Source organism: Epinephelus lanceolatus, chromosome 11 (genome assembly GCF_041903045.1).
Source record: "Epinephelus lanceolatus isolate andai-2023 chromosome 11, ASM4190304v1, whole genome shotgun sequence".
In the NCBI taxonomy this organism is placed as follows: domain Eukaryota; kingdom Metazoa; phylum Chordata; class Actinopteri; order Perciformes; family Serranidae; genus Epinephelus; species Epinephelus lanceolatus.
The window spans coordinates 12,446,352-12,467,050 of record NC_135744.1 but is presented as its reverse complement, the minus strand read 5'-3'; the positions used below and the strand labels follow the sequence as shown (position 1 = coordinate 12,467,050).

General features: G+C 40.3%; 2 protein-coding genes across 2 annotated transcripts; one reads left to right on the top strand and one right to left on the bottom strand.

The window, feature by feature from the left end:
* Window positions 1-1,169: 1,169 nt before the first annotated feature.
* On the bottom strand, window positions 1,170-4,582 carry LOC117270109 (uncharacterized). Its single transcript, XM_033647571.2, has 3 exons — window positions 4,208-4,582; window positions 3,601-3,906; window positions 1,170-3,014 (listed from the first exon to the last, which is right to left on the bottom strand). Exons 1-3 carry the CDS (start codon window positions 4,520-4,522, stop codon window positions 2,385-2,387), a joined length of 1,251 nt encoding a protein of 416 aa, XP_033503462.1. The 5' UTR covers window positions 4,523-4,582; the 3' UTR covers window positions 1,170-2,384.
* Window positions 4,583-8,473: 3,891 nt separating this feature from the next.
* Window positions 8,474-18,922, top strand: rabgef1 (RAB guanine nucleotide exchange factor (GEF) 1). Its single transcript, XM_033636521.2, has 9 exons — window positions 8,474-8,612; window positions 10,923-11,117; window positions 11,300-11,511; window positions 12,523-12,689; window positions 12,803-12,884; window positions 13,030-13,162; window positions 14,505-14,596; window positions 16,174-16,430; window positions 17,221-18,922. The coding sequence occupies exons 2-9, from the start codon at window positions 10,936-10,938 to the stop codon at window positions 17,629-17,631; spliced, it is 1,536 nt and encodes a 511-aa protein (XP_033492412.1). The 5' UTR covers window positions 8,474-8,612; window positions 10,923-10,935; the 3' UTR covers window positions 17,632-18,922.
* The last annotated feature ends 1,777 nt before the right edge of the window (window positions 18,923-20,699 follow it).

Here is a 20,699-nt window from a genome sequence, read left to right as displayed (position 1 = left end):
GCTGACATTAGAGCTACTGCATTTACACTAACTGATAGGATTTTCTACCACAAGAGGGTGATGTTGCACTGATTTCTCATGAGAGCTGAAAACTTCACCACTTATACCACTTATCAATGTCTATATGTGTATTTTAAGGAGGATGTTAAACACAGAGACTGCAAACTATTTTAATGAAATGATCAGCTTTTTTTTTTGGGGGGGTGATATCGCCTTCAAAACTTGAACAATTAGTGCTCTCAAGTTTTTCAGTCTTGTTTTTGTACCATCTCCTTCTTCTTCTTTAGGCTGCTCCCTTTAGGGGTGGCAACAGCCAATCATCTGCCTCCATCTAACCCTATCTTCTGCATCCTCTTCTCTCACACCAGTTTACTTCATGTCCTCTTTCACAACATCCATAAATCTCCTCCTTGGTCTTCCTCTAGGCCTCTTGCCTGGCAGTTCCAACCCCAGCATCCTTCTACCAATATATTCGCTATCCCTCCTCTGAACATGTCCAAACCATCTCAGTCTGGCCTCTCTGACTTTATCTCCAAAACATCTAACATAAGCTGTCCCTCTGATGTCCTCAGTCCTGATCCTCTCCATCCTCGTCACTCCCAAAGAGAACCTCAACATCTTCATTTCTGCTACCTCCAGCTCTGCCTCCTGTCTTTTCCTCAGTGCCACTGTCTCTAAACCAAACAACATGGCTGCTCTCACCACCGTCTTGTACACCTTTCCTTTTAATCCTGCTGGTACTCTTCTATCACACATCACACCAGTCGATGCAGTCCCACTTCCACCTTAAACTCCTCTGTCACACCTACAGCACACCTCACCACTGTCCTACAGCTCTCATACATGTCCTGTACCACTCTAACATACTTCTCTGCCACTCCAGACGTCCTCATACAATACTACAGCTCCTCTCTCGGCACCCTGTCATATGCTTTCCCTAGATCTACAAAGACACAATGCTGGTCCCTCTGACCTTCTCTGTACTTCTCCTTCAACATCCTCAAAGCAAATACTGCAGCTGAAGTACTTTTTCTTGGCATGAAACCACACTGCTGCTCACAGATGCTCGCTTCTGCTCTTAGTCTAGCTTCCACTGCTCTTTCCCATAGCTTCATTGTATGGCTCATCAATATTCAGTTGAATATAGGTCAAAAAGGATTTGCAAATCATTGCATTATGTTTTTATTTTATATTTATGTTTTACACAGCATCCAAACTTTTTGGAATTGGGGTTGTACATTAAATATAGAGACCATCCTGATGATGTGAGCTCAACATTCTGTTTCGCTCTGTGTCTTACCAGGCTACAGAAATACAGTAAAGAAAAGAAACAAAAGTACTAGAAAAAAATACAATAGAAATGCAATAGGGCAGAAGTGGAAAGTGGCATGTATACACTCACCGGCCACCTTATTAGGTACACCTTGCAATTACCGGTTGGACCCCCTTTTTAATTCTTGGTATCATAGATTCAATGAGGTGCTGTAAACATTCCTCAGAGATTTTGGTCCATATTGACATAATGACATCACACAATTGCTGCAGATTTGTCGGCTGCACATCTATGATGAGAATCTCCCGTTCCACCACATCCCAAAGGTGCTCTATTGGACTGAGATCTGGTGACTGTGGAGGCCATTGGAGTACAGTGAACTCATTGTCATGTTAAAGAAACCAGTTCGAGATGATCTGAGCTTTGTGACATGGTGCGTTATCCTGCTGGAAGTAGCCATCAGAAGATGGGTACACTGTGGTCATAAAGGGATGGACACGGTCACCAACAATACTCAGGTAGGCTGTGGTGTTTAAACCATGCTCAGTTGGTACTAAGAAAATCTCCCCCACACCATTACACCACCAGCAGAAGCAGCCTGAACCATTGATACAAGGCAGGATGGATCCATGCTTCCATCTGAATGTGGTTTTTCCAATCTTCTATTGTCCAGTGTTGGTGAGCCCGTGTGAACTGTAGCCTCAGTTTCCTGTTGTTAGCTGACAGGAGTGGCACCTGGTGTGGTCTTCTGCTGCTGTAGCCCATCTGCTTCAAGGTTGGACGTGTTGTTGGTTCAGAGATGGTCTTCTGCAGACCTTGGTTGTAACCAGTGGTTATACACTTTTCTTCATCATTCTGATGATCTGTTTGAACTTCAGCAGCTCGTCTTCATCATGTCTACATGACTAAATGCATTGAACTGTTGCCATGTGTTTTCACAAATAGCTGATTAGCTATTTGTGTTAACAAACTGTTGAACAGCTGTACCTAATAAAGTGGCCGGTGAGTGTAGACAATACTCTAGTACACAACAAGTATCTCAAATTTATACTGACATACAGTAGACTTGCTTAGATGTTCTTGGTTACATTCCACCTCTGTTTATTTCTGTCTAACTTGTCTTTATCTCAAAGTCGTCTCTCTGCCTGAGCAGGCTGTGGAAGACTTTTTTAGGGTACAGGAAGAAGTTTCTGTTCCTCTCCAGGTCCTGAGCATTAATAATCCGAGTCACCAGAGCTTGTTGTATGGCCGGAGACTCACAGGGGTGGTGCTGCACGTTGTGACTCACGTTCCTCCATGGCTCGATGACTAACAGACCCTGAACATCCTCATTGACGCTCGTGTTGTTGAGTATCGTTCCGTTGACCACACCCTCAGTGATCTCAGCGCTTCTGTTTGACACATTTAGTACAAAGTCTTCACGGGATCTGCCTTTTTTACACCTTCTGCTGATTTCAGCAGTTGAATTGGGTGCTGTAGTCTCATTAAACTTTGAGATATGAACCAGACTGTCATTAAAACTATGATTACTTGAGCAGGTCATGTTCGTTCTTCTGAATGTGTCAGTTTGTGCTGGTTCACTGGCTGTCCTGATACTAGGTTTTCGGGGTCCTGGAGCTCCAGTCTCCTTAATGTTTCTGTGTAGGTAAGTTGTGTAGCCTTGAACCAGACGACCTAACGCTGTCTTATAAGACAGACGCAGTGACTCGGCTGATCCTACGGGCACAGAGTGCAGACGAACCTGTTGGGACAAGAGCAAAACTCAGTCGCACAAATGCAACTTATACAGAACTCAGCAGCCAGGTTAACTAAGTCTAGAGGGTTTTGTTATATCACTCCAATTTTAGCATCACTGCACTGGTTTCCCTCGAATACACTTTACATTTTAAATCACCGGCTCCACATTATGTTGAAGAACCTTTAACCTCTTACAGCCCAGCCAGGCCCCTAAGATCAGCCGATCAAACCTTTCAGCAGTTTCACTAACCACACTGAAAACCAGTGGCGTTGTTTGTCCTGAGCATCCAAGGCTTCAGCCCTGAATGTTTAATGAATAGCCCCAAATCAAAAATTATACATTCATTCATTCATTCATTCATTCATTCATTCATTTTCCATAACTACTTATCCTGTTGGGGAGGCAGGGTTCACCCTGGACAGGTCACCAGACTAACAGGGCTGACACATAGAGACAGACAACCATTTACACTCACATTCACATCTATGGACAATTTAGAGTCACCAATTAACCTGCATGTCTTTGGACTGTGGGAGGAAGCTGGAGCACCTGGAGGAAACCCACGCTGTGTGTGTGTGTGTGTCCTGACCTGGTGAAATCTGACGTGGAGATGAAACGCAGCTCCTGCCAACCACTGCTGCATGGACACTGAACTCATCCTCTTCTTCGTGGTCATCCTCTCATAATGGTCGATTAGCTCGAGCTTCAGCCAGTTGTCGTAGAGCTCTGTAGTCTCGGCCATCTTCTCCTGGTTGTTGGCGATGCCGGGGATCAGGCGGAGGTAGCTGTGGATGATCCAGCCAATTCTTGATGATCTGCTGATCCCAAAAATCCTTTTAGCCTGGGGAGGTGTCTGAGCAGATGGGTCGCCTTCTGTGGATCCTTGTGCTCGGATCTGGTGGGATAATGGGAAATCTGCAATTCTAAATTTTAGCCCATAATAATGAATATATATTCTATGTTTTCTTACACCCCTTAAAACCAAGACGGCCTTACGAGCCCCTATGAACCTTTAGTGGGGGTCGGGACCCCCAGTTTGGGAATCAGTGCTGTGGGAAACATGAACATCTGGACCAAATTTTATGGCAATCTATCCAACATTATTTTCAAGACTGTTAAATAAATCAGAGGATGTTCTGAGCTTATCGAACCCTGCAGATGACGGTATGCCATACAAACAGACAAAACAAACCTACTTGTTGGGCAACCTGGTCAAAAAGCACGGACAGAGCCAGAGCAACAACCCCGACTCCTCCATAGGTGACCCTGCTGCTGTTTCCCAGCTGTCCTGTCAGGCTGAGGCCGAACGCAGTCTGCTGCTCCCCGGTCATGCTGCGCTGTAAGAAGGCATACTGATGCTGCAGAGCATCTGAGGAGTCCAGCGAGAGGAAGGTAGTGAGGACGGGATCCAAGGAGATATCAGGGATGACGCTGGCGTCTCGAGCCACAGAGAACAACTCCTGAACGGTGGCTGGAGACGGAAGACACAAAGTGCGACCCATCAGGATCATGGCTGGAGCTGTATGTCTGTCTGTCTGTCTAACCAGTGTCTGCTTGTTATCTGTGTTTCTGACCCTCTGTGTGTTTGTTTGCCCCGGGCACACAGATGTCATCAGTAACTTGTATTTCACATGAGTTTCTTCTTTTGATGCCACTTTTTACTTCTTTTTCATTTCATCTCAAAGGCAAATATTGTACCTTTTATTTCACTACAGCCATTTGGCAGCTTTAGTTACTTTACAAATGAAGATTTTTGCACACAAAACATGTGAAGTCCTCCTGAGACTATTTTGATAATCATCATGCAAAAACAGTCAATGGTTCCAGCCTTAATGATGTGAGTCTTTGCTGCTTTCCCATTTTCTATTAATCTCAATAATTCTGATTTATTTTTAATAATGCTGAGATTTAGACTGTTGGTTGATCTAAACAAATACTGTGAAGGTGTCACTCTGGGCTTTTCTTACCAAGTCCTACTAATCAGAAATAGGTAGAAGAAATTAAAAATACTTACAAAAAAAAGTCTGGGTCTCAGGAGGATATAGATTTACTAACTACATATGAGCAGAGGAAATCTCCACTTGTCGATAAGCTAATTTATACAATGTAAACTGCCGTAGGCTTGTGCTAATAACGTTAGCATGCTCTATTTGCTTGGAAAACATGTTTGGTGTGACAGTTGTTTTGTCAGTGAACCTTGTGAGTTGTAATGGAGCCAAATTATGTACCATTACCTTCGTTAAATGTTGCTGTTGTCCCTGGTTTAATATGAGAAGAAGAAAAGATCGACAGCTGCTAGGCTAATTTATACAATGTAAGCTAAAATGCCATAGGCTTGTGCTAATAACATTAGCATGTTGTATTTGTGGGGAAAAAAGGGAGAGGCATGTTATATAATTTTTTAAGCATTGAGGAGGGACTTATATTTTTTTATATTGGCTAAGGGGAGGGGCATACAGCCTTAAAATGGTTGTATGATTGTATTCATTTTAACACAGATTGCCAAAATGACACCATTTATCACGGTGAAAGGTACCCTGGGTGTGTTGGTTGTTGATGTTCTGGGACGCCAACTTCAGCCTGTTACATGTATTGTCTTCTTTCAAAATACACTTCTGTTTTCACAGGAAATGTACAGTTCACATACAGTCTCTTTCAATTTAAAAGCACTACGTCAGTACAACCAGGTGAATTGGCATGTTTTTTTTTCCTTCAACAACAAAAACACATGGTTAGGTTTAGGGGAAAAAAGAACAGGGTTTGGCTTCAGAATCTTATGGGACGTGAACACCGCTCTCTTGGGTGAAAGTCAATGTTTGTTGGTGATGTGGTATTAATGCATTTACACATGGAAATGCTCTAAATCAGAGGTTCTCAAATGGTGTGTCGTGATGCAAATCCAGGTGTGTCGTGGGATTTTGTGATAACCACACATTAGTCTATTATTGCAATATGCAATTGAGTCTATACAAAAAAATTACATGAAATTTAATTTAATTTCAAAAACCTTCATGGGGAACCTATTTCTTGTCGTGAGACAGATTACATTATCTTACATTATTTCCTGTTTAAATGGATGTGTTATTGGTGCTTTGATGTAATTTTAAAAGTTTAAAATTCATTTTTGAATCATTTTGTTAATAAATATTTCATGAGTAATGGTTGGTTGTCAATTGTTATTTGATATTAGTAAATAAAAACATGATGTAATATAACACACGTTATAGAAGCTATTGTGCACAAATACAGGTGTGCCTTGAGATTTTGGCTTGCTCTTTGGTGCATTGAGCACATAAAGTTTGAAAACCACTGCTCTAAATAGAACTTCCTTCACCACTGCCTGTCTGTCACATGTTTTGCCATTCTCACTCTATTTGTGTCAGTTTTCTATCTCTGCTGCCAAAGGTTGAAAGTGCAGGATTTATTTAAAGTGTGACTGAACACTGTCCAGTGAAAAATCAGTATGTCAGAAGTGAGACAGTATTCAGCTTAGAAAAAAAAGTAAAGTAAATTATTAAAATACATATCACTGCCACACCGAGCTTTAAATCACCTCCTGTTTCAGATTCAGTGTGGCTGATAATTAAAACTGATACTACAGCACTTTTTGTAATCACACTGGCATTTAGCTTCAGATAAAACCACTGAACATTAACCTCAGTGTCAATAAGACAGCAGTCAGCTCACTGTGAGGGACAGATTTACTGTGCTGAGACTGTCAGATCAACTTAACATACGTCAAAAACATACTGAACATCTTCGATAATGTCCAGAAATAACTCTGGATGTCTGTAGCCCGACTGTAACTGTTGTGAAAATGTATGAATGTAACTAGAGAGACTCTGAGAAGTAAGAAAAAGTCACACATACCCACAATTTCTCGTTTTTAAATTTCAGTTTTCCTACAAGATAAACAGATGTTAATTCCTGCAGCTTTAGGTGCTGCTTGTGGAGGATTTTGTTACCACTGCCAGTGGTGGCAGAAGTGTTCATACTGTATCTTAAATAAAAGTGGTGATACCACAGTGTAAAAGTATTCAGTTACAAACAAAAGTCCTGCATTCCAGATCTTATGTAAGTACATAAAAGAACTCATAATGTAGAATGGCCTGTTTTTAAATTATATATGTTCTATTACCGGATTATAATTATTGATGCATTCATGTGTTTATCACTTGGCGGAGCTCATTTAAGTTAGCCTGCTTTATATAGTCCTGCTGGGTATCTTAACATTTAATAACACATCAAAATGTAGTAGTTTTTTATATTAATAATCAAAATCTGTGAAGTAACTAATAACTGAAGGTATTAAATACATATAGTGGAGTCAGAATTACAATAGAAGTGTAGTGATTATGAGTATAGTAGCACAACTGTCTCCATTAGCAGCTTTAGGTCTGCCATATCCCCTGTATGGTTTGCTATGGTGTTCCCCATGGCTCCGTTCTTGGACCACTGATGTTTATAAATGAAGTTCTCCCAGTTATTTTGTCTTTGGTTATTTATTGTTTGTGGAGTAGTGGATGGTTTTGGTACAACTGTTCTGACTGTTCTGCTCTTGTTCTGTCCAAAAGGGTTGATTTGTTTAAGACAGCGATGGTAAATATCACGGACACTGGTGGCTGCTAATTGAACTTTTATTTTCTTTGATTGATATGAAAAAAATAAGAGGAGGTAGGACCAGAAAAAGTTTTTAACTTCTTCTTACAATAATGAAAATAATAATAACAATAATAATAATAAACTTACAATTTACTTAAAATCTATAAAGTGCTTTTCAAAACGAAGTAACAAAGTGCTTGACATGGTTGATCCTGCATTGAATGCAATGTCGGATTTAAACAAATAAAATTAGGCCGTTTCAGGAAATACAAATAAAATAAAATAAAAATAAAGATACTATCACTGAAGCAGATGAGCAAAGTTCGCAACTAATTGCCATGTAGATTGCACTGAGGCACATCAAATCAAACAATTAGAATATACAAAAAATAAAAGAATACGATAACCAATGACAATACAAGATAATAACAATAAAATAAAACATGGACGGTATTATTTGAGTTGCTTGAGTTTGTTTTTGTTTTTATTGCTTATGCTTATAGTTTGTATAATTTCAAAATCTTAAATAAATGGACTTAAAAAAGGTGCCTTGAAAATAATAAGAATAAGAATAAGAATAAGAAATAATAAAGCTCATAAACTTTTGATCACAGACCATCTACCATGATTTAATGAACCCGAAATGTCCAAAAGTCTGACAGTTTTCGCTCTTCATTGTGCGCATGTACGGAGCGGAGCCCCGTGACGTCATATACTAATCCTTTAAAATTAGTCCCAAACGCGGAAGTAAGTAGATCTATGACTTGAATAAGCATTTCTAGTTAAAAAAAAAATCCCTTAAATTTGAGCTTTTTAATCCAAACAAAAACTCTCCTCCCGTTTTAAGATGATAAATTGAATAAATGTCCCTCATATCGGTGAAATGCCGTGATCGTCAGAGTCATGGTAACGTCATTGTCTTCACCCTGTAGGTTTCGTCATCTCCTAACCACAGAAGAGGAGGTCTGTTCCTGCTCTTGATCGGTGAAAACATTACAGGTGAGTGTCAAAGCACCGCTGTAGGTAGCTGACATGTTTAATTAAACATTAGTGGCACCGTGATATGAACTGTTTTTATAGCTAACGTGACTCCTCAGTGATCGATGCGGAAAATACTGCAGCATTTGAGCTAACTGAGCCACAGAAGGACGAATAATTAAAGTAAAAACACCAATAGAGACAAAACCACAGCTCACAGGTCGTCTGTTTGGCTTTTATTACTGTTATTATTAAGTAATTAATATGTAGTTATTTGATTATTTGCAGTGAAGGAATGTCACTATGTGCATTTACTCACATACTGTGCTAAAGTGCATATTAGAGGTATTAGTTCTTTGCTTGAGTAAGGGACTGTTCTTTACTTATCAGAGGAGGAGAGTGGCTGCAGTGTGACTTAAGTATTGTTTTTGTTCGTTTGTTTGTTTTTACCCTACCTGAAGCTATTTCTTTGAGCTGAGTTACTTGCGGAAAATGGACGACCCTCCCTCCACCATAAATTAGTTATCAGATTTTTAAAACTAACCCTTTGATGTCTGAAAATCAAAAGGTAAAAGTTAAAGACAAAATCCTGGAGTTGAAAAACGGCTTTTTTTCCTCTCTCTCTCTTATTGCGCATACAGGTCTGTTTGTGCAAACGGTTTACCTTGTGCCAAATTTTAATTGAGACGTAGAATAAATTCATTTTGATAAAATATCACTGTTTTAAGATCAGATTAGGTTTTGTGTTTTTTTCTGACAGGAGCGTTCATTGCACATGATGTGTCCGAGGACTGTAAAAAATTTGAATATCAAAAGCTCATTTCTGTTTTTGCAGTTCTTGCTGTGATAAATGGTGTCATTCTGGCGATTTTTAAAGAAAACATGCAGGGTGGGTTTGGAAGGCATGTTTGTAAACAGTCCCTAAATATAATCATGAGGTTAGCAGAGTCCACCATTATCAACCATTCTACTACATGGCATGTTTTCTGAAAAAATCTGCGGTAAAATAAATACAAAATGCATCTATTTAAATTTTTTTGCCTCTTTTTGCCCAGTTTAGACCATATCTTTATAGGACAGCTTTTCTTTTTAATGCCTCAATAGTTCTCATGTGATTTATTCCCATTTATTCTATTTTTGCCTCTGTACACTCAACTTTATTTATATATCACCTTTCATACACACATGCAGCCCAAAATGCTTCACATGGAAAAATCGGAATGACACAGACACAAAACAGTAAAATATTAAAAAAACAAACCAACCAAAACAGAACAAAGTAACAAAAAGATGATTAAAACTCAAACTAAATAAATAAATAAATAAATAAAATAGAATAAAAATCAACAGAAGAGATAAAAAGAAAGTAAAAACCAATGGTTAAAACTTAAAAATCAAGACTGTAAGGTTTCTTCACATTAACACTATTTTTTTCTTAAGCTCTTAACATTATTTTTTTAAAAATATTGTATTGTTATTGTTCTTATTTTAATGCACTCTGTGAAGCACTTTGTAGACTTGTTTAGGTAAGTGCTATACAAACAACAATGATAATAATAACAACAATGATAATAATGTAATAATAATAATAATAATAATAATTATTATTATTATTATTATTATTATTATTATTACAGACATGGATGGAAACTGAAAGAGTAACTCATCTTGCAGAGGCATACAACCATGGGGCAGTAATTCTAGCTTGTACTGTAAGCTGTCCCAGAGTTAAGGGGTCACCACTGCAAATGCTCTGTCGCTGCTGTTCTTGTGTCTACGTCTGGGAACGTCTTGGAACATCCAGCAACACCTCAGTGCTGTAACTTCAGTGTGAAGGTACGATAGTTCTGCTGGATAAGGAGGCGTCAGACCGTTTAAAACAATAAAAACCAGCAATAACATCTTAAAATCAATCCTAAAACGAACAGGAAGTCCATGCTTCTCTATGTTCAGCAGCTGGTCTCTGACTGTGTCTGTCTGCTGTTCTGCTGAGCAGGTAGTGTAACTGAAACTCCCAAAAAGCTCCGTAAGTCCGAGGGGAGCTGTTCCCTGCAAGTCTGCAAACTTTATGGAGCGTCCCTTTAACCACCAGCTAATAAAGCTGCTATGACTAAAATGTTTGCAAGTTTCATTTCCAGCAGACGTGTTAGCATTCAGTTTGATTTGTGTGTTGAGCACCTGATCAATGTGATGAGGAAAGGTTGTTTTCTTTCAGAGGTGTGAGACAGTGTAATATGATGTGCAATAATATGAAGACACACTCCGCAGAGACGAGTGCAGCAGCGCATACAAACACACTCATAAATTAGATGATGAATTTTTCCATTCCAGGTTGTCCAGCATCATGAGTCAGCGGACGGAGCGGCGGGGGGGGATACACGTGGACCAATCGGACCTGCTGTGCAAAAAGGGATGCGGTTACTATGGCAACGCAGCCTGGCAGGGCCTGTGCTCCAAGTGCTGGAGGGAGGAGTACCAGCGGGTGCGGCAGAAACAGATCCAGGACGACTGGGCCTTGGCAGAAAAGTAAGACCGTCTGGTGTCTGCTGCATCGACAACACCTCCTTCATTTCATGGAGTGAAACATTTCTAAAATGTCCCTGCAGTTTCTTGAAGTACAGGAAATTGTTTGGAAAAGATGCAATGATGCTGAATTTTCCTCTTTAATCTCCCACTGATATTCGCTCTGTCACATATCTTGTCTCCAGGTTGCAGCGGGAGGAGGAGGCAGCGTACGCCAGCAGTCACGGAGCACAGACACAGTCCCACCCCCAGCCCACGGCACCACAGCCACATCCGGGGCACGCCTCCCTGGGACCCTTCTCCAAGTTTGAGGAGAAGAAGACCAACGAAAAGACACGGAAAGTGACCACCGTTAAGAAGTTCTTCAGCCCTTCGTCACGCACTGCTCCCAAGAAAGGTTGGACATGTAAAGCAGCTTAGCACCTACACCAGTCTGTTACAGTTTCTTGCTGGTTTGTTGCCACAGCGTCGTGCTGCGTTTAGGCGAGCCTGGGATATCTGAAGAGTCTGAATCAGGGATAAGGGTTTGCATTCATACCCTACACCTTTCCATAGGGTAGGCGTAGGATATGATTTGTCCTACTTCTCGAGAATGGGTGAAAATCGTCATCACCAAACTCACCAGACTCCATTTAAATAAACAGTAATTTTAGCTTGAATAGAGGCAGCATGTTTTCACACCTAACTGGCTGAATTAGGGGTTTATTGTAATCAAACCAAAGATGGTGATTGTTGGAACAATAGAAAGACAGACCAAGATGACTTTTGTGAGTTTTATTTTGTTTCTGCCGACTTTGATTGAAGTGTTTTTTTACGATAAAATTGCTGTTTATTTAAATGGAGTCTGGTGGGTTTGGTGATGGTGATTTCAGGGCTGTTTCTGGTTAAACAAAAAGGATCCTACCCTTTAACACAAAGCTCTATTTCTGTAGGGATCCTTTCTATAATGTTGTCAGACAGTCAGTATAACAATCTGAGCCTGTCAGTGACAGAAACAAACACTTTTAGTAGATGTAAATTGACGGTGAAAACATGCCCCAAGTTTTTACACTGCAGCCTGTTTCAACGCTGCTGCCTGCAGCGTTTTCGCTCAGCACTGGACCCGTTTCAAAAACTGTTGTTCCCATTAGTCACTCAAACACAAAAACATGGGGAAAAAAGTTTCAGGTCGAAAAAATCAGACATTAAACTTTAAGTAAGGAGCTGGAGCTTGATTAATTAACTTAAGTTGGCATAAAGAGGAGGAAACAACTCGCCTCCAGTTAAAGAATACCAGTACCTCTAAAGCTCACTGTTTAACATGCTGTATGTTGTTTATTTCATTTGTACACAAACAAGTTTCATACTGGAACTATTTCCTGGAAACTACAGCAGCCATGTGTCACTAAATGTGGATCTTCTTCATCAGAAACCCAAGAGGGCAAGACACCCAGTCCGTCCATTAGCCGCCATGCCAGCTTCGATACAGACCAGGTGTCCAAGGACTTTGTGGACTTCTTGAAAAATCTCCAAAAGCCCGGCCGGGAGATCCACAAGCAGTGCCGAGCCTTCATTGTGAACATGTCGAGCAAGAAGGTCTGATTTGACATCTAATTGGATAATAATAATAATAATAATAATAATAACAAAAATAATAATGGTCTTTAACAAGTGTTTTTTAATGAGCCTCTAACTTATCGTTCGCTCAGGACCTGAGTGCTGATGAGCTGTCGGAGTGTGTTCAGGATTTCTACCAGAACCTAGCCGACCGGTTGATGGGTCACTTTAAAGGTTGGTTCAGAAAAGTTTCTCTCCCGCATCATTCAGTAAATGTCTCCAATAATAAGTTCTCTATTAATCTGGCAAACACCAGATGGCAGCACATGCAGCTCATCAGCTCTAAACTGATGTGGTGTGATACCTGTGTGTTCACCAGGCTCTTCAGAGTCTGTGGAGCAGGTGATGGACCAAGTGGAAAAGTACATCATGACTCGTCTGTATAAGAGCGTGTTCTGTCCTGAAACCACTGATGATGAGAAGAAGGATCTGGCCACGCAGAACAGGATAAGGTGGGCAGCCAGGTTTTCATAATAATAATAATAATTAGAATCTACGCTACCGTTCGGAAGTTGAAATCTCGTGCAACAAAAGCAGTCAGGATCCTGAGAGGATGACTCTGTATATTTAAATGGTCTTTAATGCTTTAAGGTGAGAAAGCTTTGTTTGCCAACAGATGTTATTTTGTATGAAAGATTTGTTTTGTACATGGAGAATAAAAAGCTGTGAAAGAGACAAAGATCCGTCTGAGCAACAAGAACAGAAGAAATCAGCGATCACTGGTGAAAGAAACTGGAAGTGTAGCATCAAACTGTGAGCACAAATTTAAACATAACACTTTTGTTTTTGTTCCCATTTTTCACAGGTTTAAGGTTTAAGACTTTGTTATGCTCTCACTGATAAACACTCATCTGCCACTTTATTAGGTACTCCTGGTTAATTGCTCATTAACGCAAATAGCCAATCATGTGTCAGCACCTCATTAACATTGTCATGTAGACATGGTGAAGACGACCTGCTGAAGTTCAAATGGATCATCAGAATGATGAAGAAAGGTGATTTAAGTGACTTTGAACGTGGCATGGTTGTTGGTGCCAGACGGGCTGGTCTGAGTATTTACTGGGATTTTCACCACCACCATCTCTAGGGTTTACAGAGGATGGTCCCAAAAAGAGAAAATATCCAGTGAGCCAAAATGCCTTGTTGATGCCAGAGGTCAGAGGAGAATGGCCAGACTGGTTCAAGATGATAGAAAGGTAACAGGAAGTCAAATAACCACTGGTTACTGCAGAAGACCATCTCTGAACCAACAATTCATTAATGATCGAGGGTTAGTGACTTTTTTGGACTGGACAGTCCAAGTTTCAACAGTATTCTCACCTGTCATGCAACACTTAGTGACATCGACTGAATGAAGTTTGAATCTTCTTCTTTTGGGGACAAAACTATTTCAGATGTAAATATATTTGGTGTCTGAATTATACTGTTTTTATCTTATTGAAGGAAAAGAGAAGAACATCAACATAACAGCTGATTCCTGATGTTTAAACAGTGGTGTATATTGGCAGCAATTACTAGAAGTGGCACATGTTACATTACACACACATTCAGATTCAATCCAGAGGTGAGTTTGCTGGTTCGATCGTGTGTCCTTTAGAGGAAGTGTGGCTTTCTAAGCGTCACTGCACACGGTGCTCGTCTTTAATCTTCAGCAGTCTGTGAAAACTGATCTCACAGCAGCAGCTGCTGACTGCACATGTTTGTCGTCCAGGGGGACGTGACTGTAACAAATGTGCGTCATATGCACAAAAACAAAAAGCTTTCAGCTCACTGCGCTGATTGTCTGTGTTGCAGGGCCTTACACTGGGTGACCATCCAGATGCTCTGTGTGTCTATGGACGAAGAAATCCCCGAAGTCTCTGAGAACGTGGTCAAAGCAATAACAGGTCAGAGTGTGACGCCATTTAATGAGTCCAGCTGAAATTAAATTTGCATGTGTGTCAGTCTATGTACATGAAGAACAGCCAATCAAACTGCTTCAGACTGCAGACAGCAGCTTCACATGAAGAACGCCCCACATTAGCTTCCTGCTAAACTCTCCTTATCAAACTTACAAAGGTGAACACATCTTGTGCTGCACCTTAACTCGCTGAATGAGCCTCCAAACAAACAAACATACAAACAAAAAGTGCACCACTTACCTCAGTTTGCAGGCCAGTTAGCCAATCAGCTCCTGAGCTGCAGCACTTGAATGTATGTTGTACCTGTATGTTAGTCGTGTCTGGTCATATACTGCTGTGGTCCTTACTCTTTAATACCAACAACAACATGCTGTCTGTCCATGACATGTCGGCTACAAGTGTATTTATTTAGTCTCTACTTCCCTACTCTGTGCCAGCTGCTATCAGTCAAACATAGACGCTGACATGTCCATCCAGCCGGACGAGATGAAAGGGCATTTCTGACATTTTCCCAAATACCCTTTTTCTGTTTTTTAATATAATAAAAAACTATTTAAAAAACACTGACAGTATTTTTGCCTGCAAAAAGGGATTTAAATCCTCAAACCAGGGTTTCCGCAATCATGGAAAACCTGAAAAATTCATGGTATTTCACAATCTTGTTTTCCAGGCCTGGAAATGTGATGGAATAAGTAAAATCCTTGAACATTTTGGAAAAACCATGGAATTTTGTCATATGTAATGTAATTAGTCATTACAGTAATCTTATGTTGGTAACCTTCAACTTAATGCAACATAACCACAAATTTGTTTTCTGTGGCTGTCGACGTAAAGTGGCTCTAATACGTATCGATATGTAGCTCTAACGTGTCGATACGTAGCTCTAATACGTGTTGATATGTAGCTCTAACATGTATCGATATGTAGCTCTAACGTGTCGATACGTAGCTCTAATACGTGTCGATATGTAGCTCTAACATGTGTCGATACGTAGCTCTAATACGTGTCGATATGTAGCTCTAACATGTATCGATATGTAGCTCTAACGTGTCGATACGTAGCTCTAATACGTGTCGATATGTAGCTCTAACATGTGTCGATATGTAGCTCTAATATGTGTCGATATGTAGCTCTAACGTGTCGATATGTAGCTCTAATACATGTCGATGTGTAGCTCTAATACGTGTCGATACGTACCTCTAATACGTGTCGATGTGTAGCTCTAATACGTGTCGATACGTACCTCTAATACGTGTCGATACGTACCTCTAATACGTGTCGATGTGTAGCTCTAATATGTGTCGATACTTAGCTCTAATACGTGTCGATATGTAGCTCTAATACGTGTCATTATGTAGCTATGTATCGACGCATATTTTTTATATATATATATATATATATATATATATATATATATATATGTATTAATACACAGCAAAGTGTGACCATGTTTTGTTTAGCTTCATGTACATTTCTTCATTTCTCCAGTTTTTTGTTTTTTGTGACTGATGACATTTTAGTTTGCACAGCCCCTGACTTGTCTGTATCTTTGTGTTTTCCAGATATCATTGAGATGGACTCGAAGAGGGTTCCTCGGGACAAACTCGGGTGCATCACTCGCTGCAGTAAACACATCTTCAGCGCCATCAGGATCACCAAGAACGAGCCGGCCTCAGCTGACGACTTCCTCCCAGCGCTCATTTACATCGTGCTCAAAGCCAACCCTCCACGACTTCAGTCCAACATCCAATACATCACCCGCTTCTGTAACCCCAGCAGGCTGATGACCGGAGAGGACGGATACTACTTCACCAACCTGGTTTGGTTTTTTTCTCCTTCTTCCTCTCTGACTTTAGTCAGCGTTCACATTGAACTGTGGCTTACTCAGGGATGGGAGGGTTCTGCACTATGGGAGGCCATTTCTGCCAGTGTGATAAAGAATAAAAGACCTTGAAAGTCAATGTAATGAGAAACTTTCTTGAAAAAATAAGTTATTTCTTTAGATGCCAATTCATTATTTTAGTTACTAAGTCATTGCGTGACTTTAATTGTTACAACGTTTTTTCGACATATGAGGTCATTAATTTGAGATATAAAGTTATTATTTGGTCACTAAGTCATTATTTTCAGATGCGAAGAAATTTTTTTTTGGAGTTACAAGGTCAGTATTTCGACATATCAAGTCATTATTTTGCGTAACCAAGTCATTATCATGAAAAACTAAGTCATTATTTCAACCTAATAAATCATTATTTTCAGATACCAAATCATTATTTTGTGTAACTAAGTAATTTTTTATTTCGACATATCAGGTCATTAATTTTGAGATATGAAGTCATATTTGGTCACTAAGTCATATTTTGCGTAACTAAGGCCTTTTATTAGTCACTAAGTCATTGTTTTCAGATACTAAGTAATTTTTTTGAGGTCTCATTATTTTGAGAAACTAACTCATAATTTTACTGACCCATTATCTTGAGATAGATTGATAGATATGATACGAGACCATCTCATCTGACTCTCCACCATAAAGCCATCTGTCTCTGTAGGACTCAGGTTGATGTAACCTCATTTAACGCTGGTGTTTCTCCTGTGTTTTTCTTCTTCAGTGCTGCGCAGCGGCTTTTATCGAGAAGTTGGACGCTCAGTCTCTGAATCTTTCCCCAGAGGAATTCGAGCGCTACATGTCAGGCCAAGCCTCGCCGCGATGCAGCTCAGAGGGCGACTGGTCTCAAGCTGACCCGGCACCAGCCGCTGCCAACCCGGTCCTGGCTCAGCTCAATCACAACCTGGAGGTGCTGTCGGGCCTCAGCAGCCGGCAGGAGACGCTGATGGAGGCCGCTCAGAGCCTGCAGGCCGACCTCCTCTCCTGGCCCCAGAGCGTGCAGAGGGAGGTGCACGACATCCTGGAGAAATACCCTCTAGAGGTTCTGTCTCGCACCGTTTCGGCCATTGATGCCAATAACGTGGACAATGACAACCTGCCGCCGCCGCTCACGCCACAGGTGTTCGCTGGGTAGTGGAGTCTACACAGGGAGGACAACATTTCACAGCTGGCGACAGTTCTCTTGCCTTGAAGAGTCAGCTCATTTCCCAGTGTGTTTCATGGTAACTTTACACATGTACTAACCTCCTGAATGTTGCTAGGCTGTAGTGCACCTTAAACGCCCGGTCATGCCAATATTTATGACAAAGAAATTAGTTAATTTCAATGGAATTGGATCTGTTGATAGATTTGCTAGTGTGGATAAAACTTGGTGAACATTAACATGCAAATTTGCATTGTTTAGCAAAATCAAGTTGTCTGAATGGTGCTGACCTTCTGGGGAATGAAGGAAACGAATGTCTCTTATTAGTTGTTTGCAGTGGTGGACAGTAACTAAGTACATTTACTCAAGTACTGTACATTGAGATACATGTAGATTTTATTTCTATTTTTTGCATCTATATACTTCTATTCCACTACTTGATAACTTAAAGGGGGACTATGTCCATTTCAAAATTCAGAAATTTTATTCCTATGGTCTAAGCAATCCCAAAATATCAGTAAACATGAACAATACAAAAGTATTTCCTGTTCTAGGGAAGAATAACGTCATGTGTATCAAGGGTTATCATGTCCACCTCATCAGAAACTGGGGAGTTATTAGAAGGAATATTGGATTTCTCTGGAATGCTAACTTTTAGCGCGTTAGATAACATAAGCTTCCATAGCAAAACAAACAAGTGTCATCCTCCTTTGTAAGATTGTCTTCCTGTGACATCATCCATCTACTGAGTGAGAGCGTATGGGTCGGCCAGTCTGGTCCCGTTCATCAGTGTTTACTTATTCAAGTAACACTGGCGGTCCTGGAGAGTGAGTGACCTGACATGGTGCGTTGGTAAATTCAGTCTGACGCTCTACACTAAAATGAGAGCCCTGTTGGTGGAAGAAACGGAGCGTTACATTTCTACATGAATGAACCAACGGTTAACTTAATCACACATTCACTCCGCTCGGTGCTCTGCTGCTCTGTCTCCGAGTGAGAGTGCCATGCTCTGGATAACTGGATGGTACATTCAGACAGCGCTCGAATTTATGAACGGTCCAGTTTGTGTCAGAGTGTGCTCCCACACTCAGAATGAGTATTTCTGAATGCACCACTCACATCATCTTCCTCCATTGTCTAAAACAAGACAACAGAACTTGTTAGCTAGCGCTAGCTAATGTCTATGGAGAATTGTTTTGCGTCCAGCTAAGCCCCGCCAACCCAAAAAAATCATACTGTTTACTAATAGTAAAAGGGTCTATATCGAAAGTAAAAAAAAAAACCCTCCAAGTGTGAATCACTTTATTTTCCCTGTGAATTAGAAAACAGTCTGAGGGGCCACCCGGCAACCTGTAGGGTGCCATATTTGTCCCATGGGCCATAAGTTGAGTATCTCTGCTTTATTGTCACTCATCTTTTAAAACCAGAAAAAGACTTATGATATACAAATATCCAAAATCTGGCAGAAAAATCACAACATCACAACAAGCAGCTTGTTACCATGTCACCTGTTACAACCACACAGATAAACTTTTCCACTTTCTGGTGTGACCAGATTTTTATGTTTATCAAATCGAAGCCCTCTCTGCTCTCTCATCATTTCTACTTGTTACCATTTCCAGTTGAAGTGACCACAGTTACTGGTTTGTCTGATACCGCACAAAGAAAAAATAACAGCATGTATAAACCTCTGTATATCAGTGATGTGTTTCTGTTTGGGGCCAGTTTTTGACCTGTTATCCAACACATTTTTTAAAATATTTTACTTGTTAATATCGTGACATAGTCTGATTTCATGCTGTTTTTTAATATTTGTGTTTTATTGTGGACTAAAATCCAGCTGGAAACACATTTAGAAAAAACACAGAACCACTCTAGAACACATTTTCTCATCATGGTCAAGTATTAACTTAATTTAACTTCAAAAGGGTCATTCAGTTGTTATTTTTATTTTATAAAACACTGTTTAAATGTTGTACTGTGTTTTTAGAATTCGCTGTATTTTTGCAGGCCTGCTCACCTCCGTAATGAAACAGTGTTAGAGTGTAAAACACACGTTACGACAGGAAACTAGAAATAATGTATTTTAAATATTGATTTATTTTGTCAGTGTGTGATGTACTATATGATATTGGGTGTAAAGAACGCCTGCTGAAACTCTGCTGCCCTGCCACTGCTTTTGTTTGTGTGCTGATTCATTGACCTGAGAATCTTTTTACCAAATTTAATAACATTTCTGTAAATGACCACATTTATTCATCTGCAGAGAGAATCAGGGCCTGTGTGGTTTCACTAATCCAGCCTAGTCTTTAATGCTGCTCTCCCTGCTGTAGGCTTTCCTTGTATGGTCATGGATGGGCAGAGAGGTGTGCTCTCCCTGCCTTAAGGCTTTTCATGTTGGCGCCTGGAAGGGCAGAGAGGTGTGCTCTCTCAGCCGTAGGATTTCCATGTACATGCATGGAAGGACAGGGAGATTTTCTCTCTCTGCCTTAGGGCTTTCTATGTAGGCATATAGAAGGAAAGAGAGGTGTGCTTTCTCTGCCTTAGGCTTTCCATGTAGGCGCATAGAAGGGCAGAGAGATGTGCTCTCTCCACCTTAGGCTATCCACATAGGTATGCGGAAAGGCAGAGAGGCCCCAGAACAGAGCCATCCCGCCAAATATAATACTGCAAATGGAAATAAAGTTTTCTTTGGTAGTGACTGAACTGCTGTAAAGTGCAAATCTTCAAATGTTCCACATTAAACAAAAAGTGAAAAGTGAGTGACGGCCCTGACAGTGGATGATGCCAATTGTTAGTAAATGTTATAAATTATATTAACTGCTTTTTGTTTTTTATTTGAGTGAAATAAAGACGACAATGAAATAAGAAATAAAAGATTGTTTCTCTGACTGTTGGCGGGTGTTGGTGGGTTCATCCTGGAGACCAGCGGGGTAGATAGGTGGTCTTCCTCTGGGGTTGTGGTGGTGGAGGAAGTATTAGGGTTCTTTACTTAAGTACTAATACCACAGTGTAAAAAGTAGGCTTGTTCCAATACTGATACGAGTATCAGAAAAGCC

Excerpts from the sequence above, each read along its gene's own strand:
- rabgef1 (XM_033636521.2), top strand. The coding sequence starts at position 10,936 with ATGAGTCAGCGGACGGAGCGGCGGGGGGGGATACACGTGGACCAATCG. Across the intron at positions 13,163-14,504 it reads GCCACGCAGAACAGGATAAG|GGCCTTACACTGGGTGACCA; the intron begins GTGGGCAGCCAG and ends TCTGTGTTGCAG. Across the intron at positions 14,597-16,173 it reads CGTGGTCAAAGCAATAACAG|ATATCATTGAGATGGACTCG; the intron begins GTCAGAGTGTGA and ends TGTGTTTTCCAG.
- LOC117270109 (XM_033647571.2), bottom strand. The coding sequence starts at position 4,522 with ATGATCCTGATGGGTCGCACTTTGTGTCTTCCGTCTCCAGCCACCGTT. Across the intron at positions 3,907-4,207 it reads TTGACCAGGTTGCCCAACAA|ATCCGAGCACAAGGATCCAC; the intron begins GTAGGTTTGTTT and ends TTATCCCACCAG. Across the intron at positions 3,015-3,600 it reads TCCACGTCAGATTTCACCAG|GTTCGTCTGCACTCTGTGCC; the intron begins GTCAGGACACAC and ends TTGTCCCAACAG.